The sequence below is a fragment of the Fulmarus glacialis genome, unplaced genomic scaffold (assembly GCF_000690835.1).
Source record: "Fulmarus glacialis isolate BGI_N327 unplaced genomic scaffold, ASM69083v1 scaffold14641, whole genome shotgun sequence".
Lineage (NCBI taxonomy): Eukaryota > Metazoa > Chordata > Aves > Procellariiformes > Procellariidae > Fulmarus > Fulmarus glacialis.
The window spans coordinates 1-21,561 of NW_009192235.1; the positions used below are offsets into that span (position 1 = coordinate 1).

The 21,561-nt window shown below is 38.5% G+C and overlaps 1 protein-coding gene across 1 annotated transcript; it reads left to right on the top strand.

Moving 5' to 3' along the window:
- Positions 1 to 6,389: 6,389 nt before the first annotated feature.
- Positions 6,390 to 20,188, top strand: FBXO33 (F-box protein 33; the record flags this gene model as incomplete). Its single annotated transcript, XM_009587005.1, has 3 exons — positions 6,390 to 6,500; positions 12,982 to 13,667; positions 17,784 to 20,188. Coding segments are annotated over 3 exons (1,069 nt in total), but the record flags the coding sequence as incomplete, so codon positions are not given.
- Between the last annotated feature and the right edge of the window lie 1,373 nt (positions 20,189 to 21,561).

The window sequence follows — 21,561 nt, forward strand, 5'->3', positions numbered from 1 at the left end:
GGCCCGCGCAGCGGCTGGGGTAGCCCGGTGGGTGTTTCTGCGGCCGCGAGTTGCGCAGAAACGGAGGCGCGCTGCTTCGAACTGCCTCATTTTTATCATATTCAGTAGTTTGATGGAGGATATAAACGCAGACATTTAGTTGGCGAGCGGCTAGTCAATGTGCAAAACAGATATAGCTGCAATAATAACTGCTTCGTCCTTTTGAAGGAAGGGGGGATGCGGCTCAAATGGAGCAAGTGGGAGGTGGGAGTTTGAATTTGGTGCCTAACAAGGCATCTTTCTCACTTTAAAATATAAGCCTTGCTACGGACAGGCTTTAGATCTCTTATGCATGATTGAAAAATAATTACTGTTATGAGAAACAAGTAGGGGAGTTAAAATTACAGCACTGGTGTTTTTCTGGTGGGAGAGGGATGGAGTACTGCCCCAATAAAATACGTTCACCTTTCCAGCTATGAGGGGTTTTGCCGTTGAAAAGCTGAGCTTTCATGCCGACTCTCGTGTTGCCTCCTAAACTGAGATTTGACTCAGTTTTAACTAGGAGGAGGTTTTTACGTTTGTTTATTGAAAAAATACTCCAGATGGACTTTCTTGACCAAATTGAATTTAAACGTCCTGTGGTTTGGACTTTTGATGTGTTTAGATCCTGCTTTTTCACAGACTTACTTTAGCAGGTTAGGCAATTTCCTCAGGTTGGAGTTCTTTAAAATGAAAATACTTGTATTTGCTTTACCGTGTGTGGGTGTGATCAAGATAAATATCTTTAAAAAAAGATAATAATCAGATACCCTAATGTATGGCCTCTAGTCAGCACCTAGGACAGGAAAGCAAGGATATTACAGTTAGGTTTTGATGTGTTTGGAAAGCCATACAGATTTTAGGATGGGAAACAGTTAATATTATTTCCCCTCTGTGTGCATATAGCTTCACCTATTAATAAAAAAAAAAAAGCTGCAAGTATTTCAGGGTATCTTTAGGATGAATTAAACCTTGCGGATGGCCTTTGGAAAACTGTCTGCAACTGAATCATGATCTGGTCACTGCCCCTTTTTGATCCTGGAGGGATTAGACAGTAGTTTGAGGCCTTCCTTGCTTCTTTATTTTAAGTGTAGCAAGCGAACTTTAAATATAATTCCTCGTTGGTTTGGGATGAATGCAAATGTGGTGTGTGAAGTCTCACTTTCAGTTCCTCTGCTCAGTTGTGCCCAGCAGGTACTTCCTGTGGTGCAGCTGCGATGGTTGAGAGTTACAGACCTTGCTTCTGAAAGCGGCTCGTTGGTCCCAGCTCACCTTTATCTTAATTTATTTCTTGCCCTGTGAATCCTTGGTGTGCAAATCGTGATCATCTGTCTTGATCAGTCTTCTCTTGCGTTTAAGGAGCTTTCACTTAACTGTTGAATCTTTGGGAAATCCAGCTCATGTCATAAATAGAAAAAATGTTGACGCGATGTTGGTGATTATCCGATCTGAGACAGATACCACTACATGGACTTGGAATTTTAAAATAAATAGTATCTGCAGGCGTGTTGCCTGGGGGTTGCGTTGGAAAAACTAGAATGCCTTTTTTTTTTTTTCCCCTCTGTCTCACTAAAATATGAGGCTGTCAAAATTAAATGTGTTGTGAGAAGGCTTTTGGTACACTTTTTCTTTAGAAAAAGATTCATTCTCCATGGCCTTATCTGAAACTTGTACAAGTACGCTTGCTTTCTAAAGTTCTTTTTACAGGTTTTGTATGCACAGTGTGGGGCTCAGGACTGCAGTAAAATACTATGTAGAAGTAGTTGTTTCTCCGGAACCTGTTCTCTGGTAGATTAGTATAATTTCAGTGGTAAGCCAGAGGTGAAAAGTTACCAACTTTGATAGGATTTTGCATTACTGTACTTTCTTGCTGTCTTCAAATAATTTGCATGCCGCTCTTTTGTGTTGAAATGAATAGTGACTGGGGGATATAGGGTACCTGGTTATTACAGCAGGCTTTTTTTTTAATGAGCATTTAAAGGGGGGGGGGGGGGGGGGGCGGGCGGAATTTACGTTAAACACTTGACCTTTTATTCAGATTTACTTTCTGAACAGACTCCTTTTTTCCCTTGAACAGACAAGGTTTTTAGTTTATTTTGATGTCTTTTTCCCCTCTTCCCCTCCAAGGTAACTACCGATAACTGATTAGTTTGCATGTAGAACATTGGGTTTAGCTCTTTAAGTAGAATTTTGAGATTGAAACGAGGTGGGAAGGGGCATTGACATATGCCAAATTGCTGCTTAGTTCTTACTGTGACTGCATGTCTAAACCAGAGGCATTGTCACCTGCCCGATACACAGTTTTGTCTAAGGAATGACTGCAGTCCAGTCACTTTATTTCTCTGCTTCTGTTTATTCATCTGTAACTCAAGGATAATTAATAATTCCTTCTTGTGCTTGCCATATGTCATTGTACATGGGATAGCTATTGTCATTTCCAAGATAATGGAAACAGCGGTGTTTTTAACTTCTCCAGTGGCTGAATCACTGTAAATGCATTCCTTTTGGAATTAAGTTTAAAACAGGATGATTCTTTCATAACTCCTGTCAGCCCTTATGATAGCTTTTTGGCAGAGAAGTTCAAAGAACTTCCATCTTATACTTCAGAGCTGGGGAGGAAGAAATCTCCTTTTGTGAAATGGTATGCTATTTCTTAACTGTGTAATGTTGTTGTAGGCTTTTAAATCTATTATTAAACAATACAGTAACAACCCCCCTCCTTGCAGGAGAAAAAATGTACTTTAGATGGCTCTAGAATTCCTTGAGGATTTACAATACTGCAGGACCTAAGAAAAGTAATGACTAAAAGTAATGCCATTTCTAGATGCTCTCTTGGGTAAAGGAGAATGATGTGTATTTTTGCTAATAAAAGCATTTTCTGTACAACGTAAAATTGCCAATTTCTAAGCAAATCTGCATGTTAAGTCTCTAGAAGAATATTTCAGAGCGACCTTTGTTAATTCTGATGGAATTAAGGAAATAACTACCTGTCTGCAACTTGGTTTAAAAAAAACCTGATAATATTCTGACAAGTATGACTGCTGGCAGCCAGTTATCATCCAGAAAGGTACATTCTAGGTCTGCCTCACATTTGAGGTAGAGCTCAAGTCACCATAAACTTTATTTTGTGGGTAGCAGCATATTACTCCCAAAATATTGCTTTAATAGTGCTGGGACCATGATGAGCTCTAAAAATCCATAATTTATTTAATTAAAAGGTACTAAAGTAGTGCTTGTAGTGATCTGCAACTTTTCCGTGAGCTGTTATGTTTATGACAGTAAATGAAGGAAAATAACAAGGTATATTACTGTTTAAACAGTTGATGTTCTACTTCCTATTAAAAAAAAAGGGGGGCGGGCATAATGTTCTGTAGTGATATCAGGAGGGACAAGTTGTTTCTTAGTGGCTCTTAAGAGATCCTAATAATCTGCACCGTCTCAAATTGATCTTTCAAAACTAAGTTCTGGAAGGCAAGTGGGAGGGCGACAAACTTTGTGAGTCATTTCAGTGCATACTGCAGTTAATAAGCAACTGTTGATCATTCAGTAGGCAAATTCTGTGTTCTTTTATGTAACTCTGAAATCCCAAAGTATGGTCTCTCCTTTAGCTGCTTACAAAGGAAGATAGGAAGGTAGTGATTCCCCGCCCCCCGCCCTCCTCTGCAGTACATTAATTTGTGTGACTTGTTTGATCTTTGCTTGTGGAAACAAAAATGCAGATTATAGTAAAACTGTGGTATCTTGGTGAAGTATGGTATCAATCTTGGAGTTGCCAAAAATTGGTGAATCGCTCAAAACAGTAGACTGCATCTGTATTTGAGGTTTTCTAATGATTGTCTTCTGTTGGTCTGAGCAGGCAGCTAAAACTGGCAAAAACTAGTATAATAATACAATATGTGCCTTACCACTTCGTTCATGTTGAATGTAAGCAAGGCCATTTTGTTCTTTTTTCATTGGGTGTTCAAAAAGACCAAGCAAAACTGAAGATGGAGCCTAGTAAGAAGCTTATTACTTTTAGCATGATTTTTGAGCTAGTGGAAAATAAATGGTTTAGAAATCCCCCCAAAACACATGTTTTTCCCCAGCTGTGTGTATGGGTAGTACATAGGATTAAGATGCCATTATGACTTTTAGCAAAAGATGGCAATTAACTTCTAAACAATTTTATTTAAATAGCAAATCACTTTACTAACTCTCTGAAATAATGTGAGCTGAACGCCATAGAGGTTGTATGACACTGCAAATAGTAGCAAAATCTAATACTGTGTTGAACTGTGATCAGATTTGTTGATGGTAATAACTGTGCTGTGAATACAAAAATAATTGGATGTTTTCATTGCTTAAGTTTTGAGGCAGAAAACTTTTCCGTGCGTCTCTGTAGCTCGTGAAATGGCAGTCAAATAGATGTAGTAAAAATGTGTGGCATACTAGTAAATAGTGTTTCATGTGTCCTGTAGTTCAGTGGCTCCAAAATTAATAGCTGCCTACAGTAGCATTCACTGGGGGTATGAATAACAGAAAACAAGACCTGTGTGTGATGTGAATATGCAGGCGATTCAAAATTGTTCTGAAGATTGCATTTTGTCTCTTAGCTCTCAGAATTAAGTCACTGAGATCAGAAGATAAGAGTTTAATAATAGCATTGGCTGTGAACACTGCCTTTCACACCACGTGGAGGTTTCTGCTGCTTTCCCTGTCATACCAGACTCTCTCTTACAGCTTTTGAGGAAAGAAGAGACCAAAATACTCTCGGTGTTGGTGCCAGTGTCTTCAGATTTCCCTGCCAAGCTTATTCTTTAGTATGATCAGGCATTGTCTTAGTCAGATTTATAGAATATTGAGCATGTGGTCAGGGGTCAGTTTATATTAACATATCATCAGTACAGTAGTCCTGTATTTAAAAGACTAAATATTAAATTGTTAGAATTCCTGAAACAGTTGTGAAATCTAGGTATTTTGCTCCAGTCTGACTCGATACGAAGCTTGTGGATCTTCCTGTTAAGTTGTTCTTCACCTATCGAAGAAAAGTAGCAGGTGCAACAGTGGATAGATTTCAGGAAACTAGTGTACAGTTATTGAATACAGGAACTTCAAAACAAGTAAATTATGACTTATAGTAGATACCGATTACAGACTGCAATTCATACTTACTTAAAAAATGTAAAACTTTTTCCGCCCCTCCCTCCTCTTGGTAGAACATTGGCTCATACTGTGGAGGTAGTGAACTGGCACCAGAGCTTTCCTACGCTTTGAGCATTGTAATTGTATTGCATTTTCCTCAAAGCTGATCTGAAATATTAGCATATGATTTGTAAGCCAGCAGAAATAAGGATTTATTTAACTCACTTAATTGTCAGCTACAGGTTAATTGGCATCTACTGTTTAACTCATGTATCCATTTGTGATGAAACTGGAGTTTCTGCCGTGTTAATTATCAAGTGCAGACTAGTCCTTGCGTGTTAGGAGTAAATCTAATTTACAGCATGTATAAATAAAAGCTTGACCTGAAACTTAGTCAGTTAAAAAAATAAAAATCTTAAAAGTAAATGCCACACAGCTACTCTAAAACTGCAGTTATTTTCATATCTCTTGCTTGATCTTTTTTAGGAATAGAAAAGATGCAAGTCAGAGAAATAAGCTGTACTAGGGAAAGGAAAACTGACTGTCTAGCACACTGAATCGTGTCCAGCATAAACTTAGAGGTTCTTCTTTCACTTCTTTTTAGTTATCCCTTCTGAAAATTAAAATTCTGTGTCGTGGTGGACCACTAATCCTCTTCTGGTCGCTGATGGGAAATATTAGAACAGCTTTCCCTAAAATTAGACACTGATTAGGGTGTGGAGAGCTTTTGCTTTTCCTGTCTGAGGTTTGTGTTGCCTCAATTGAGGCAGGTTTGAGCGCCCATTTGTAACCCAGCTGCAATGCATAAGTGCTCAGGCATGGTTATTTGTGGTTGTGTTCTGCTTGGGCATTAAATACAGTGTTAAATTTTAAAAGGAATAGGTATTTGATGTTTTCATGTGACACTTAATACACATGTTCCGAGGATTAAAAAGTACATGAAAGGACTGCTAAAACTTTTCTTTATGGTGCAGGCCTGCTGAAAATACTCCTGTGGTGACTGAAAACTGGCATTTGCTTTTACAGCTGGATTTAGCAGTTTGTGTAGTCCTCTTCCCCTTTATACTTCAGTCATGTTTTTTGTAGTTCCATATGTACCTCTATTCCAGGACAGTAGGATGTTTCCCAAAACAGACTACATGTTCCATGTAATAATGTGTTCTTATTGCCTGTGTTTGTCTTATCCAGAATGATTCCTCACAGTGTTTTAATTTTGTGTACAGATTCCTTTTTATTTTGTTGTTTCACAGGAACCTCCAGAAGTTAAGTCTCTTTGGGGATATAAGCATTCTGCAACAACATGGAAGTATATCAAATACATACCTCGGCAAGGTTGATCCTGATGGCAAGAAGATTAAGCAGTAAGTTATATTTGTAAATTATCAAATACATTAAAATAATAAAAACAGATAACAGAACACAGATTTTCACGCCTGAAATACATGACTGAGAAAGCTTTTAGTTTTTTAATAGGATGAGAATCTAAATTCTTAAATTGAGTTTATTTCTGTTCCTACTATTTACATGAAGTAGTTTGTTTTTGTGGCTTTTTTTTTCCCCTTCTCAGCAGGGTGAGAATCCTTTCTTTCCTCTTTTCATTGTGTTCTAGAAACAATATTACGTTAATGGCACAAAAGGGGAAGAGGGATGGGGAGTTGTTACCAGCACCTCTACTATTGCTGTACATGAAAAAATTAGAAAAGGAAGTGATCTGTTGTATTTCACAAGAACTGAGGACACGTAGCAAATAAACTTGAAAGAGAACTTAAACACAAACAACTTACTTCAAGTTGCATCTCAAAACTAGGTTATATATTCGCAGAATTCCTGGAATATCATAGCTCACAATGTACTTGTTTAGTTCAGAGGTGTATTTTAGCTTGCCATAATTACATTACGGTACAGTCCTTGAATGCTTGTAATCAGAATAGCTAGTTCTTCTTTGGAAAAGGTTAAATACAATGTAAAAAGCTACTGACATCTGGAATAAATTACCACAGGGGGAGTGATGCTAAGTTAACTATTTTAGCAGTTCTGCTAAAACTTTCCGTATAGATAAAACCTGAATACCATCATTTTAATTTGTGTCAGTTCAAACATCTTTCTCCCAGTAGCTTGGGAGTGGAATAAGTACAGCCAGATCTTTACTATTATTTTTTAGAGTGGTTTTAGAACTAGTGTAGGTATATTATCAGATCAATGTATGTACGTGAACACAACCATCGAACTAAATGTTTGGTCCTGCCTTAAATTTGCAAAATAGTGCAAATACAGATGTGTGTCACAGACTGTGGCTTTGTCATCCATTGTGCTTAGAATGCAGAACTTAGAGCAATTTGGGATTCTATTTAACATCCATACTGTAGTGCTGTGTGTCGGTAAAAGGCTAATTTGGTAAAAGCTCCTTTTTTTCATATCCTTTGTTGTGAAAACATAAATATATGATCAAATCTTTGCCAAGGGGCTTGAAGAGAGCCATCCAAGTAGGTGTTTACTCATCTGAGTGCATGGTTAAACATTTTTTCAAACAAATAACAAAAATAAGTATGCATGTTTCAGAGCCATAAACCATTCAAAACTCATTATCTAATTTGAAGTTAGTCTTTTAGGTCAATATTAACCTTTGCACATTTTGGAATGAGCAAATAAATGCTACCTCTTTTTTGTCTGTCTGGTTTTGGTGGTTGTTTTTTTCTGGAATAAAACAATGTATTTGGGACCTGCTAGTCCTTTTCTAAATTAAAGGAAAGCTGGCAGCATTTTAGTCAGTGTTCCCAAGTTCATCAGCATGTCGTGGATGAGTGATTTAGATCACTTAAGGAATCACTGGCAAAGGTATTGGCAAAAAGTGGTTTTAATAGGAATTTATAAAAGTGCGACTTAGCAAAGTTCGATGGCAAGGTTCACTGCATCACTTACTACATGGATGAAACATACAAAGGAAAAATTGAGTTAGAATTGAGCTAGAATGATTTTTATAGAGACCGAAGATGCAAAAGGATAAGGGAGACCCTCCCATGGAGTCACGAGGTTCAGAGAAGACCCCCTTACTTTCTAAACTTCTGATGGAGCTTAGGTGCAGCTAGGTTCAATGTTAGTTTCAGGCTTGGTCAACAGTTCATGTCTAATGGAAGAAATACAAAGAGTAAGGAAATCCTCCTGTTGAGTCACGAGGTTCAGAGTAGATCCCTGTGCTTTCTAAACTCCTAATGGCGCTTAGGTGCGGCTGGATCCACTCCTAGTCCCAGACTTGGTCAACTGTTTATGTCTAAGGGATTATGTGTCTAGTAGCAGTCTAAGGTTCATTCACAGTTTTAAGATGGATCACGAGATTTTAGCAACACTTAATCATTGACTAATTTAACATTTACAAAGTGAGTCAATAGGATTTACTACAATCACAACAGTGGCTTAATTACAGATTTGAGATGGCAGTATTTATACTATACTTGCTATCGGGTACCTAAATGAATTAATGCACGCACATAGACACAAAGATATATAAATGTACAAAGGTATACCTGTTAAAAATTCCCCTTGAGTTCAATGAAATATTCACTTCAATTCTCTCGGCATTTCTCAACGGGCAAGGGGTTGAACCTTAAGGAGTGAAGGGCCAGGTCCTGTCGTCAGCTTTTGGCGACTGTCCTCTGAACTTCGCAAACTTGAGAGTTCGTGAGCTCTGAGAGGCGTCCCACTTAAAGGGAGATGCTGGTTGCAAAGGGCCTCATTTAGGACTGCTGTTTATAGGGTTGCAAGATGATTGGCTTTAGAGATCAGTAAATTTCCATCCTGGTCACAATTCCAGTAACAATGGTACCGTTCCACTCGAGCTACGATCCAGGTAAGGAATGTTCCAAGGCTGTCAGGGGATGACTAATCATTCCCGCTCTCATTCCCCACTTTGGCCAGGCAACAGGAGTTCCTGGTACGATCAGTGCTGCTCCCCACCTTAGCCATGCAAGAGTTCCTGGTACGGTCAAGGGACGCTTAACCGCCCAACTCATTACACAAAGGCCAAGGCCTAATGGGAATTCCTGAGATTGTAGAGCGGCCCAGGGGAGGGGGGAAATGCATCACCACACCGCACTAGCAGCAGATTTACTTCAGGAATTAAATCTTTATAGCTCCTTAGTCTTGTCTTTTGCTCTTGGGGTTTGCATCAGTTAAGTTGCAAAGCATGGATACTGATAACTAACACTGAAAGGTACTGAGCAACCTTTGGAGACCGCGTTATTGGCAGTTGAGGATTTTTGGAACCTAGATGGTGATAAACCTTATTAGCTGTTTCAGGAACTTCCTGCAATTAAAGTAGTCAGGGAAGAAAATGTGACACTTCCTTACATCTGTAGCAGATGTAACAGACCATGGGTGTAACAGACCATGGGTAAAACGTCAGCTAGCACAGAACCATTAGGATGCTCCTCCAGGTTAAGACTAAGGTTTATTCTGAGGGAGCAGAGGCTTTGGACTGTGTTTTCAAAAATCTACTTTTGCAGTGATCAGCATGGGTTTATAATGCTGCTGCTTTTTCTGTATAGCATATCTGTCCCTGGTTACTTTCTAAAATTCTCTTTACAACTTAGTTCATTACTGTTGGGAAGCTCAGCGTAAACAATACATTTGTCTTGAGTTGAACAAAGGGTAGTTGTTTAAAATTTTGGCTTTCTGAAATCTGTTCCCCATGATTGATCCATGTGGTTCAGATAGTTTGGTTTCCAAAACAACCAGTTTAGCTTCTGTTATTAAACAAAACATTTTGATTGATATTCTTTAATTAAACAAATGGGCTCCATATGGACCTTAGTAATATGTTTGTTTCCTGTCCAGGGCTATCGATGTGCTTCAGTACTGGTCAGGACCATTTTTTGGGCTTAAACAGTAACTCAGCCTGTCTAGTCAGGCTTTGGTCTGTCCTCTGGCTGAAAGCACCATTTGGGGCATTAATTGTGAAAGTAATTTATTTTGAGTTTTTAATTTTTTAAATAGTTTGCTCCAGTATGATCATTTATAGGTTTCAGGTTGATGGTGAACATCTCATAATTGCTGCTTACAGGGAGTGAGGGGGACTGATTAAGTACACTTGTTGAGGCATCGCTATGTTGCTTTCTTGCATGTGCTGAGGTCTACTTAAATTTTGTGTTATACTTACTAAACCATGCTTAAACTTCAGCTTTATAAGCGAGCTTTAAGATAACCACATGTAAGTTAGGATAAATGTTGTACTACATGCTAGGCAGTTGAAGTAGCAGTTAATATTATAATAAAGTAGGTGTTAATTCCCAAGAATTCACTTAATGTGTCTGAATTTCTAGAATACAGTTAAAACTATTTTGCAAACTCCCGTTAGATGCAGTCTGTTTATGAAAAATAGTATGTGCATAAGAATTTGCAGGGGAGGAAAAACCCCTGTTAGGGTGTTTGAAAAATTTATTTGAAATATGTTAAAACTAAGGGCATATGTGGTTTATATTATGCTTCCTGTCTGGCCTTCTATAAAGCAGGTATTAAAAACAATCCAAAAGTGATCACTATTAAATATTCTCTATTGACATGTTCGATCTCTTTTTATTAAATTGGCAAAGAATTGGCAAAGATTGACTACTTGAACTGTTACAGAATAAATTCTACCATTGCTGCAACCATTACAGCACCTTTTGTAGATGTGTATGGTGAGAGCAGGGAGGAAAGAGTCTTTGTTCATTGAAAGAAATTAGAGAGGTTCCTGTGGTAGAACCTTTTTTTTGGGGGTTGTCAGATAATCTGCCTTCAATTTAAGCACTGGCAGGAATAATTAAGAAACAACATTGCCAGGATCAAACAGGGCTCATCTGAACTGTAAAAGAATTTAGGAATACAATAGCAAAACGACACTATCTGTGACTCTTGACCTGTTGTTTAAAACTCTGTTTAATTTGTGTCGCCGTTGCCAGTCCTCAGTTTAAAAAAAAAATTTAAATCTGGAAGAGCTGAAGTCTTTAAACCTGATAACTATACTAGGCAAAACCTTGGGAACTATTCTGAGGTGTATAATAGATAAATATAATAACCATACCAACTTTTCCACCTACAAAGAGAAGTCAGGCCTTGCAAACCCAGTACATCCTTAGGAGAAGGAAGAAAGCACATGCAGGCAAGGGAGAGGATGAATAAGGATTTGCAGAGGGAGAGGATGAATAAGGATTGATCTTTTAACTTTCTTACAACTGAAGGATTATGGGTCATCAAAGGTAGTAGGTGACAGGTTCAGAGCAAGCAAGAAGAGGGGGGAATTGCACCACAGAGTTCGTTATTATTGGATGTTACAGTTGCTAAAAGCTTACTTGGCTTAAAGAGGAGCCTGGATAAATTTGTAGAAGTGAGGTCCCTGAGGGTTACTAAATACAGAAAGCCACCTCTGCCTCAGGAGGTCTGAGTTACAAATTTTTGGAAACTAAGGAGATATTTGAGAAATATCCCTATGTGCTTTCCTTGTTCTGTCGCACTTCTTAAGGCGTTAGTGTTTCTCTGTTGTCAGTCAGGATACAGGGCTAAATAAGCCTTTAATTTTGTCTGGACATTATCTCTATTAAAGATATGTGGATGAGAATAGTAACTTTGTAACATTGTTTTGCTTAGATGTATAAAGTATACAGATATTCATAACAAGAAAGGAAAAATTGTTCTGTGCAAAACATTACCTGATTTGAGGCACAAAGGTTTCTGCTAATTTTGTACTAGAGGTGTTTACATCTTATTTCTTGGCATTTCATGGAGCTGTCATAGCCTGGCTCAACTGCTTCCCTTAAATGCTGATCTTTCTTTCTGGCTGACCAGGGTTTGAGATCAAATTCTCATCTACACGTCCTAGAACGTATGTGCTCAAAGAACACTTGTCATTTGGGCAGGAAGACTCTTTTGGGCCTTAGCAGCTATGGGATGAAGACTGGAAAAATATTTGTTTGGAGAAAGTTTGTAGAGTTTGGCTGTAGTATTTGAATTTAGTATTCGAAATTGTATCTTAAAATACTTTTGCTGCCTTCCTGAATTAAATATCTAACTTTAATATTAAAAAAAAAAAAAAAGGGATAGGAGAGGTGGGATGCATCAGAATAAGTGCATAATAATCATGCAGCGTAATAAAAGGCGTGAGGATTCTGGCAGTGCCAGAATCATCTGGCACTGATAATCTGAGATTGAAATGTTACCAGGTTCAAGTTGTTTTGGTAAAACTTGAACCTGTTGACACTTGAAAATCCTGTTAGCTGTACATTCAGAATTTTATTTAAAGATCTTCTTATATGTTTATTCTTTAGCCTTTAATAAGCAAAGTCAAGCAAGTAGTTTCAAATCATTCTAACTTATGCTCAAAATCAAGTTTCTGCAACCTTTCATTGAAAATGACTTTTTTTTTTCCATATTGAATTTGCAGTTCTGGAGAGGTTAGCAAATATGAAAAGCTGTTTTTAAAAACAACTGTGTTTTAAAAGCATTACAGGTTTTCTTATTTGCATAACCTTAAAATGTATGTGGGAGGGTGTTAAATATGTGCTGAGAAATACATGAAATGAAGGTTCGTAGTGTATCACTGTTTTTGAAAGACAAAGTACATAATTTTTCTCAAGATAGTTTACAATTTTAACCTTTTAAGTGCAATGACGGTTAAATTGCTGTGGGAGGCCTGCAGAGTCACATTCTAACATTTGTGGTTCATAAGAACCATAATAATAGCACCTTTCTGCAGAATAAGGCCATAAATGAAAGAAGAATAATAATTCTCAAATAAAAAAAAGTAGAATGATATGCAATTGGTAAGACTAAACCATGTTTAATAGGATCATTGTCTGTTTTGTTTACTTGCAGAATACAACAGCTGTTTGAAGAGATATTAGGCAATAGCAGGCAATTGAAATGGCTGTCTTGTGGGTTTATGCTGCAAATAGTAACTCCCACATCATTGTCCTCCTTATCAAACCCCATAGCCAACACCATGGAACATCTGAGCTTACTGGACAACCACATTCCTGGTAATACCACTCTTATCACTGCAGTTGAATTGGAGCGCTTTGTGAATCTGCGTTCGCTCGCTTTGGATTTCTGTGATTTTACAGCTGAAATGGCAAGAGTCCTGGCTGACAGCAACCATGTGCCTTTGCATCGACTGTCTCTCCTGGTCCACAGTGTTTCCATAATGCACAAGTCATTGGACAATATGCCGGAAGATGAGAATTGGAAGGCGCTGACTCGCAACAGCACTAATCTTCGGGTCTATATAATGGCTTTTGATGTCAAGAGTGATGATATGTTAAGGATTCTTAAGCCCAGTATCCCCCTAGAGAGGATTCACTTTGACAGCTACATCACTTGTGTTTCAGGGGCTGTTGTTGACCTCATATCCAGGCAGTATGACAAGTTCCTCACTCATTTTATACTAATGAATGATGTGATAGATATGTCTGGCTTCCCAGATCTTAGCGACAACCGGAATGAAGATCCACTTGTCTTACTAGCCTGGAGGTGCACAAGACTGTCTCTCCTAGCTGTTCACGGTACGTAATACATTGCACAGGCATAGTATGTGACTTTGAAATACTGAGAACAATTCAGCCTTTCTAATCATAATGTGTTTTAGTAGAGTGGTGTTCGAAAGTCTGCTGCACAGTTGCTATACAGGCTATTGTACCTTATACTGGTATTTTCGTGTTTGAAAATATGAAGGTGTTTATTGTGTATGAGTTCTAAACATACGTGTAGCTTACTAACTTCTATTGAGAAGTCACATAGGATTTCATTAGACTGTTCACAGAAATGAGGATAACTAAGAACTGAGCATTCCAGGAGGCTTATCCCGAAAGTGGTCTGCACTGTGCAAGTTCCGCCAAGTGGCTGGTTATGTGAACGTGAACACTGAAAACATTTGCTGTCTTACTGTAAGCTTATACGCTGGCAAGATTAGATGATTGTGCTTCCTGTTTGTAAATAACATGGGTGAAGTGCCCCAAGGCTGAGAGGAGGAAGTCTGTTACCAGTTTGGTAAGACTTTGCCAGCAGATGAAGGCTGAAAAATATAAAGTGGAGGAGGTTGCCTCGCTGAGTGCATTGGTTTCACCGGTAATACCAGAGCTAGGTTTATCCCACCTACTTATTTGCCATACAATTGCAAATAAAAAAAGAAGTGTACATTTGTATTCAGCTCTGTCATCAGTACAGTACTTGCTAGAAGTTACAGTTGTTTGGCAAATTTTAAGGCACCTGAAACTGAAATAATGCAGAATAGTTCTTTTTGTTTGTGCTGGAATCGGCTTACCAAGACCAAGTTTGCGGACGCATGAAGGAGTTAAGTGATGACTCTGTATTGTGTTGCATAAGAATGAATGCTGTTTCTTCAGACTGCTTGGGGGAGTAAATCTCCAGTCATTCAGCACAAACAGGAGAGACCTTCAGCAGTGAAGGTTGTACATTCAGATTTCTGTTGGCTGAAGTCAGAAGGTCCTGCTGTATTTGCTAGAAAAAGTTTTTCCACTGTCTTCTACTGAAAAATCATAGGGCGGCGGGGGTAAATCATTTCAACTGTCTCTTCTTTATAGTTTCCAGGTCTGACAAATGTGGGATACTGGTACATGACCTTACCACTCTAAATATGCATTTTAGCAGTTTCTTTTAACATTTGGATACAAATTTGAGGACCTTTAAAAAAAAAAAAAAATTTAAAAAAAAAAAAGTGTGTTATCTTAAATTCTCCTCCTACTACAGGGAAGTCCTGTAATACATTATCTAAACTTAAAAAGATGGTAAAATATCTGAACATAAGCTAGTGTAAGTATCGTTTAATATCAGTGCATGTCATTCAGTAGAAGGTATTACTCTGTACAGAGCACTGGGAAAGCAAATGCCTTCTACAGTTCTGGCTAGCAAATGGTTGTTGCGGCATCTTCTTTCTTTGGAGAGATGCTGTGTATACCTGGGGAGAGAATGGCCAAATATCACTCTTGCTCTGATGTTGGGATTCAGTTTCTTTCCCCTTCCTTTCTCCCCTCCTTGCAGCAGAAGCTAGCTAAGCTGCTTTAAATGCCTCCTGATCTTTTTTTAAGCTGTGAATATGACTTCTCTGGTACTATAGCATAAGCATCTTTCTTCTAGAGTAGCAACTGTGAGAAGAGCATGACTAGGAAGAAAGATCTAGAATGCTGTGATGCTTCAGTACAGCGTCTTAACCTCACGCTTGTATTTTCTGAGGTTTACCAAACGGTGGTTTCTGGCTCCACTTGTCATAGTCTTCATGATACTATCAAGCTTCCTTCAGGAAAAAATGGTGGTTTTGTTCAAAGTGCCGTAATTTGCTTTATATGTAAGTGCTCAGGTTTCTTCTCCTGTCTCCTGAAGTGGTTATTCTTCAGTTTCCAATACCTCTCAGGATTTTTGGTTTTCCCTCTTTTGCTATTAGTTTGCTCTGAAAAAGGCTTTGACTTATGTATAGTTTTGGCTGCCACTTGTCACTGACCAAAAGAGGAGGCGGAAAACATACCCTAAGGACACTCTTTTCCTTGGGTGCCTTGAGATTCTCGTCTGTCTTTCGTGGGAATTCATATCATCTTTCCACCAAGGTAGCATCTTCAGGAGCAGAGGAAAGCTGATTGAAGGATATTAAATACATTCTTGCAGAATGAAGGGAGGGTGTGAAGAGTGCGTGGTCATTTGGGATGGGGGACAGTAGGATAGTCAGAGTGGTATGATCTGGCATTGTGAATAAAAAGCACAGCCCGTTGATGGGGACTGGAGACTTTTTTTTTTCCCCTCCTCCTTAAGGGAAGGACACTTCATGTGGATTTTCAAGACTTTGTGTTGTAAACATATTGTGTTACCTGTGAGATTCTCAGTTTTATCCTGTCCATGAGCTCTAAAGTGGAGATTTTTTACTAGCAAGGAAAAACAAATTATGGTGTGCCCATGGTGGATTTGTTGTTCGGTGATGCTTGTAGTGAAGTGATCATTCCCTGTTACCTCTGAATACTTAGCTGGGCTGAAGCTTTTTGGCTGCTGGAAGGTTACTGAGAAACTTCAGGCAAAACTTTTGAAAGGAGAGTTAATTTAAAATGAGATTAAGTTGAGAATAAAATGGTTGTTCCAGAGCATAGAGGATCTGACCATGAAAAGTTATAGCAAAAGCCATATACCTGAACCACAAGGATGGTACAGGCAGTTGTTTTTCCCTTTATTCTTGCACTTTCTGTCAAGAATTTCTTTAGTAAGTTCCTTTACGATCAAGTTAACCGGAAGGTGGTGTGAGCTCCTTCAGTCCTCATAGGGGAGTGTCATCGTACAGGTGGAATTTTCCATTGGGTTTAACGTCCTACAGCCTTATTGACAGCTTCGTCTTCTGTGGACAGTTGTGCTAGAGGTGAAGTATCAGCAGATGAAAGTTGTGGGAATTCATGCATTCCTAATGATTAATATACCAGAAATGAGCCATACAGATGTATGCAGGTTTCTTTGTTGAAAACCTACCCTGAGCAACATATTTACAGAAAACCTTAGAGACAAACAGTAGGAAAAAGTAAAAGAAAACAGAACAAAAAATTCTGCTTACTTTGTTACTTTGACATCAGTTTTCTTCATTCTTTAATTAGCTGTCTTATTTTGATACATTATGATGTAGAGCATGTTAACTGCATTGTTGAAGACCAAACCACAGTTAGTTTTTATTTCTCAGCAGCTTAACTTTGCCAGTTCAAATACTGTGCAGACTGCAACTTTACTTGGAATCTAAGTGGGCATCTCACCAAGAGGCTTAGCACCTGTGAGAATGATGATGAAGGCAGAAATGAGCCTTTCCTTTTGCAATGGAAGGGCTGACTTGGCAGAGCTCCCAAAAAGGGAAGTTCCCAGATCATCTGTGGTTGCATCTGAATAAGGAGGAGCTCAGCATTTGCCTTAGCCAGGGTACAGAAAGCAAACAGGTAACTGGGGAGTAGGTGTTTTTAAAGAGGGATGCCGATATACACTAATGGGAAGAGAGGGAAGCTTTGTAATTATGGTTAATCTCAGATAGAATAACAAGATACATGTAGGTGTGTTTTTTTTTTTTAAATATTGGTGTGACCTATTTCCTGGAGAGGCTTCTGGCTTGTGTGTGTTGGGTTTTTTTGGTTGGTTTGGTTTGGTTTGTGGTTTTTTTTTTTTGTTTTTGTTTTCTTTTGAGGGGTTTTTTTTAAGTCTACCTCTAATGCAACAAATGTGAACTTACGATTTTTTTCTAGCACAAGCAGTTTTAAAACAGTCCTTTTATATGTTCACTTAAAATAATGGATTACTCACTGTTTTTCATTCTATTTATTTATACTACAAAGTAGATCACAGGAGGTTTGAAATTGTAGGTGTATGTAACTTGGAGTGAAGAAGTCCACTTTTCTACAAGTGGTGAAAAAATCTAGAAAAGCTTGATCAAACTACCTGAAATATTTTTGATACTTCCTTATTCAGAATATAAATGGGATTTTACCACTTGCAGCAAAAAAAAAAATGCCGTAGGGGGATTCTGCCAGATGGAGAATGACAAAATAGGTTTGGAAGGATGTTGAGGTGCTCTGGTATTAAGTACTTCAGTGAAAAAAATGCCTTGTAGCAAAATGACAGAGCAACTTCTCTTTTTTTTTTTTTCCCCCTAGGTTATACAGTTTGGGCTCATAATCTTATTGCAATTGCTCGTCTTCGTGGCTCTGACCTGAAAGTTCTTGAAGTCACAGAAGAAAGCATTGATTTTGACCAAGGAGAACTGGCTGATCAGGATGTGGATCCAGTACACAATCTCATTGAGCAAGTATCTCTCGGATTGGGTCGACCTTGGCACGCAGTCATGGACATAGAGCTGCTCAGTGTCTTCACTGAGCCAACCCGTCACTTTTACAGAGAGATGCAAAGCTTCAGTGAAGGCATTTAGCTCCTTATTTACAATTCCTGTGGTTACATATGCAAGTAGGGTCCTATTATGTTTTTTCAGTAGCGTGAATTAACCCCTTTTGTGCTGTGTTTAATCAGTATTAGCTATATAGAATTATATATGTGTATTCTACTTCTTGATCAAAGAACGTAGTCGGGTATTGGTTTAGAAGCTGAAAGTGGCAGTGTTTAGGGTTTTCACGGTTAATGGACTTGTCTACCAAACCTTACAGAGATACAGCCAAAGGCTGTCTGAGGTTGCCAGCTAACTTTACTTTTATTGAGTAACTGCGTTTTGAATGATTTTACTATTATATCGGAGTTCTGTGCTCAGGAGCCAACTCTTTTTAATACCCATATCCATAGCCCAGTGGATTTCTGTGCTGTCATTGTGTGCTTAATCTGGTAGCATGCTACTTAATAGGCTTAAAAGGAAGAGAAGTTTATCCAGGACTGTTCATTGTAAGACTCTCACCTTGCTTTATTTCACATGCAGATTCTGAAGCGTGACTTAACTACCATTCTCAGCTTTTCTTAGCTCTTAAGCGGCGGTGTGAAACACTAGCTTTTCGGGTATCTGCACTTACAGATTCACTCCATAAGCTGTAGTCTTTTGGAATCTTTGCAAACTCCTCCTCGTTTATTCTCATGTTTTGTCATCTTCCGTAAAAGTTAGCTTTGGGCCAAAGTTTAAAAGAAAAAACCAAGAATGTGTACTCCGATGAGGTAAAATCGTAACAGTGAAGACTTCAATACAAAGGTATACACCTGCAAACAAACATTAGTCGTGAAATCCCTAGCAACCAAGTCACTGGATTTTCTCTGTCAGCGCCTGTGTCAGCTGCCAAAGAATAGATTAAAAACGAAGAAGTGCCCACATGCTGGCAGGGGCAGGCCAACTTTTGGCCAGCCAGATACTGCTAGATTGTAATATATAAGGTCGAATTTCGACCTGTGGTACACAGCTGTGCTGTGGCTCAGTCAGCAACCTCAGAACTCTTAACAAACATGCACCTGTTTCACTGTGAATAGTGAATGTAAAGGAAGGAAAGGAAACAAATACAAAGCTTGTTCTATCACAGGTATGAGCTGCTATGATGCATGAAGAACATTCCATGAAGTATGTTTTAAAATCTTGTTATATCTGAGAGGCTTTAAAAGCCGATTTAACTGTTTCAGGGCAACCGCGGTACAGACGTGGTCTCTGTGAGACTTCCACCTGACCCCAGTTTTAAGTGGTACGAATGTTGTGCATTTAATGTTTAAAGGACAGTCTGCAATAATAAAGTAAGTGGCCAACGTGGGTGCCCAGCAGTGCTGAGACCTGGCTGCTATATTGTAAGCTTTGGAAAACACAATTTATGCAACAGATGTCCAGATATGATTCTATTTATGGAAAAAGTTTATATGTGTTTTACAAATGGTTTTACCATCTTATATTAAAATGACCTTTTGACAGGTGTGCGCTGTTTTGTCTCCAGTGAGCACATACCATGCGGATTTTATATGTACATCAGTAGAGTGAATCCACTGGCACAGTGTGTGTATATGCCAGATGTGGTGAGATTTTATCTTATAAATGTGATCAGATTAAAAAAAAAAAAACTCCTGACAGAAAATGTAAGGAAACCAGCTGAATGTTTGAATTGATGACTGATGTTGTATGGTTTATGTTAAATGTATATTCTTTTAATCAATGAATAAAGCATTAAAAATTGATCGCTGTATAAAATATTTTATTGTATCAGCATGAAGATTTTTAGAATTAAAACGCAACATCGTTCCTAAGCTGTGTATAACTGGTAGCTCCCATTGTGTTTAGGTCAACAAAAGAGTCTAAAATAAGTTGTAGAGTAATTTTTTTTTTTTATTTGGCTGAATTTTGTCAACATTTTTGGGGGGGTGGAGGAAGGGGGAGGATGCTTTGCTAAAGATCAGACTATCCGACCAGTTAGCACAAACAGTATATCATGATATGACTTATTAGACTGATACAGTAAACTGTGGATTGTAGAATATAGAAGACTATTTTTGAGAAATTCCTGCATCCATTGCAATTGCTTAAATCAAAATCTAATGTGCTCAAGAAAAATGTATAGTACTTCTTTGGTGTCCCACTATTAAATAGATTATGAATACCTGCAATGCTTCAGTTTGACATTTTATCCATAGTCAAGAGTACGTAGCTGTGCATTCTGAATGAAAACTGTAAATGTCTGGTAAGCTGTCGAAGAGGTGCCATGCCCTGCAATGGCTGATCGTGCTGTGAGAATTGTGGGAGTGGCTGTTCCGTGTGTGCGTGCCAAGCACGGATTTCATTTGAGCTTCTGAACTTCATTTTGTGATAGTCCAAACTGCTACCAAGCGTGAGAATTGCACTGCTTGTCGTTTAAGCAGTCTCGTACATCTTCTAGATTTGGTATGCAAGATCATTTACCAAGTTACTGAAGAGATGCTGTGGGTGATAAAAATAAGGTAAATACACTTACAGCTTTTCATATTCCAGTAAAGTGAAATAATGGGACTTGGTCTCAATGCCTTTCAGGACTTGGCCTCAGGAGGGAGATTTATGTAGCAGTTAAATCTGATAATGATTGTTCAGCATCATCTGGACCTTAAATTTGGTCTTAAAGTGATCAAGATTTCTGGCTTTTTCCGTGCAACTTTCTGAAGAAAATGCTGCATGCTCTGGTTTAAACAGAGTTGCAGGATGTTAATTTTATCCCTGCAGACTACTGTGTTTTTATGGATAACTGCCTTACTTAATGCAGTTGGGAAGTAATTGTTTACCTTTCTGTTACATAAATGAGTTTCTCTTTTTAGTCCAACCTATTTTCTGCTTTGTTTTTAATTAACTTAATCTTGAAAGGTAAGATAAGGAGCAGGAGAAACAGGCCACTTACTTAACTATGGTAGAGAGATGTGTGGTCCTTTCACTTACTGCAGTTATGGCCCCAGCATTTGAAGTGGGCTCTATCCATGATGTCTGTTGTTAGTGCTCCAGATCTGATTTTCCATACAGTCTGAAGTCTAATCCCTGGGTATGGCTTGTGTTCCAGGTGTGAAGTCAATGTACTTAATACATAGGCTGCTATAATCTTTCTTACTTTACAAGTATAGGGAGTCTGGTAAGGCACGAGTGTGTGGTGAAACCCATACCTTGAGCAGTGCTGGAGAAATACACCTCTGATTGTTCTGTTGTCTTACAAATAAATAAAAGTTGGTTTTGTTGTTCATTTGTATTTTTAGCGATCATCTGAATTAGTGATACCAGGATGAAGGGACACAAGCTGAAGCAGTTTGAAATCGGGTGTTAGGAAACTAAGATGGTCCTAATGTGGAAAGTGCACTTGTATTGGGAGTGGGGCCTGACAAGCTCTGTGACATTACTTTGAGCTTGCGTAATTCCAAATGGGATTTTAATTTTGTTTGTTTGTTTCTCTTTGTTTTTCCTAAAGAGACAGGGATGTCAAGTTAGGCTGGCTGCACTCTAGATTTAGCAGCAGA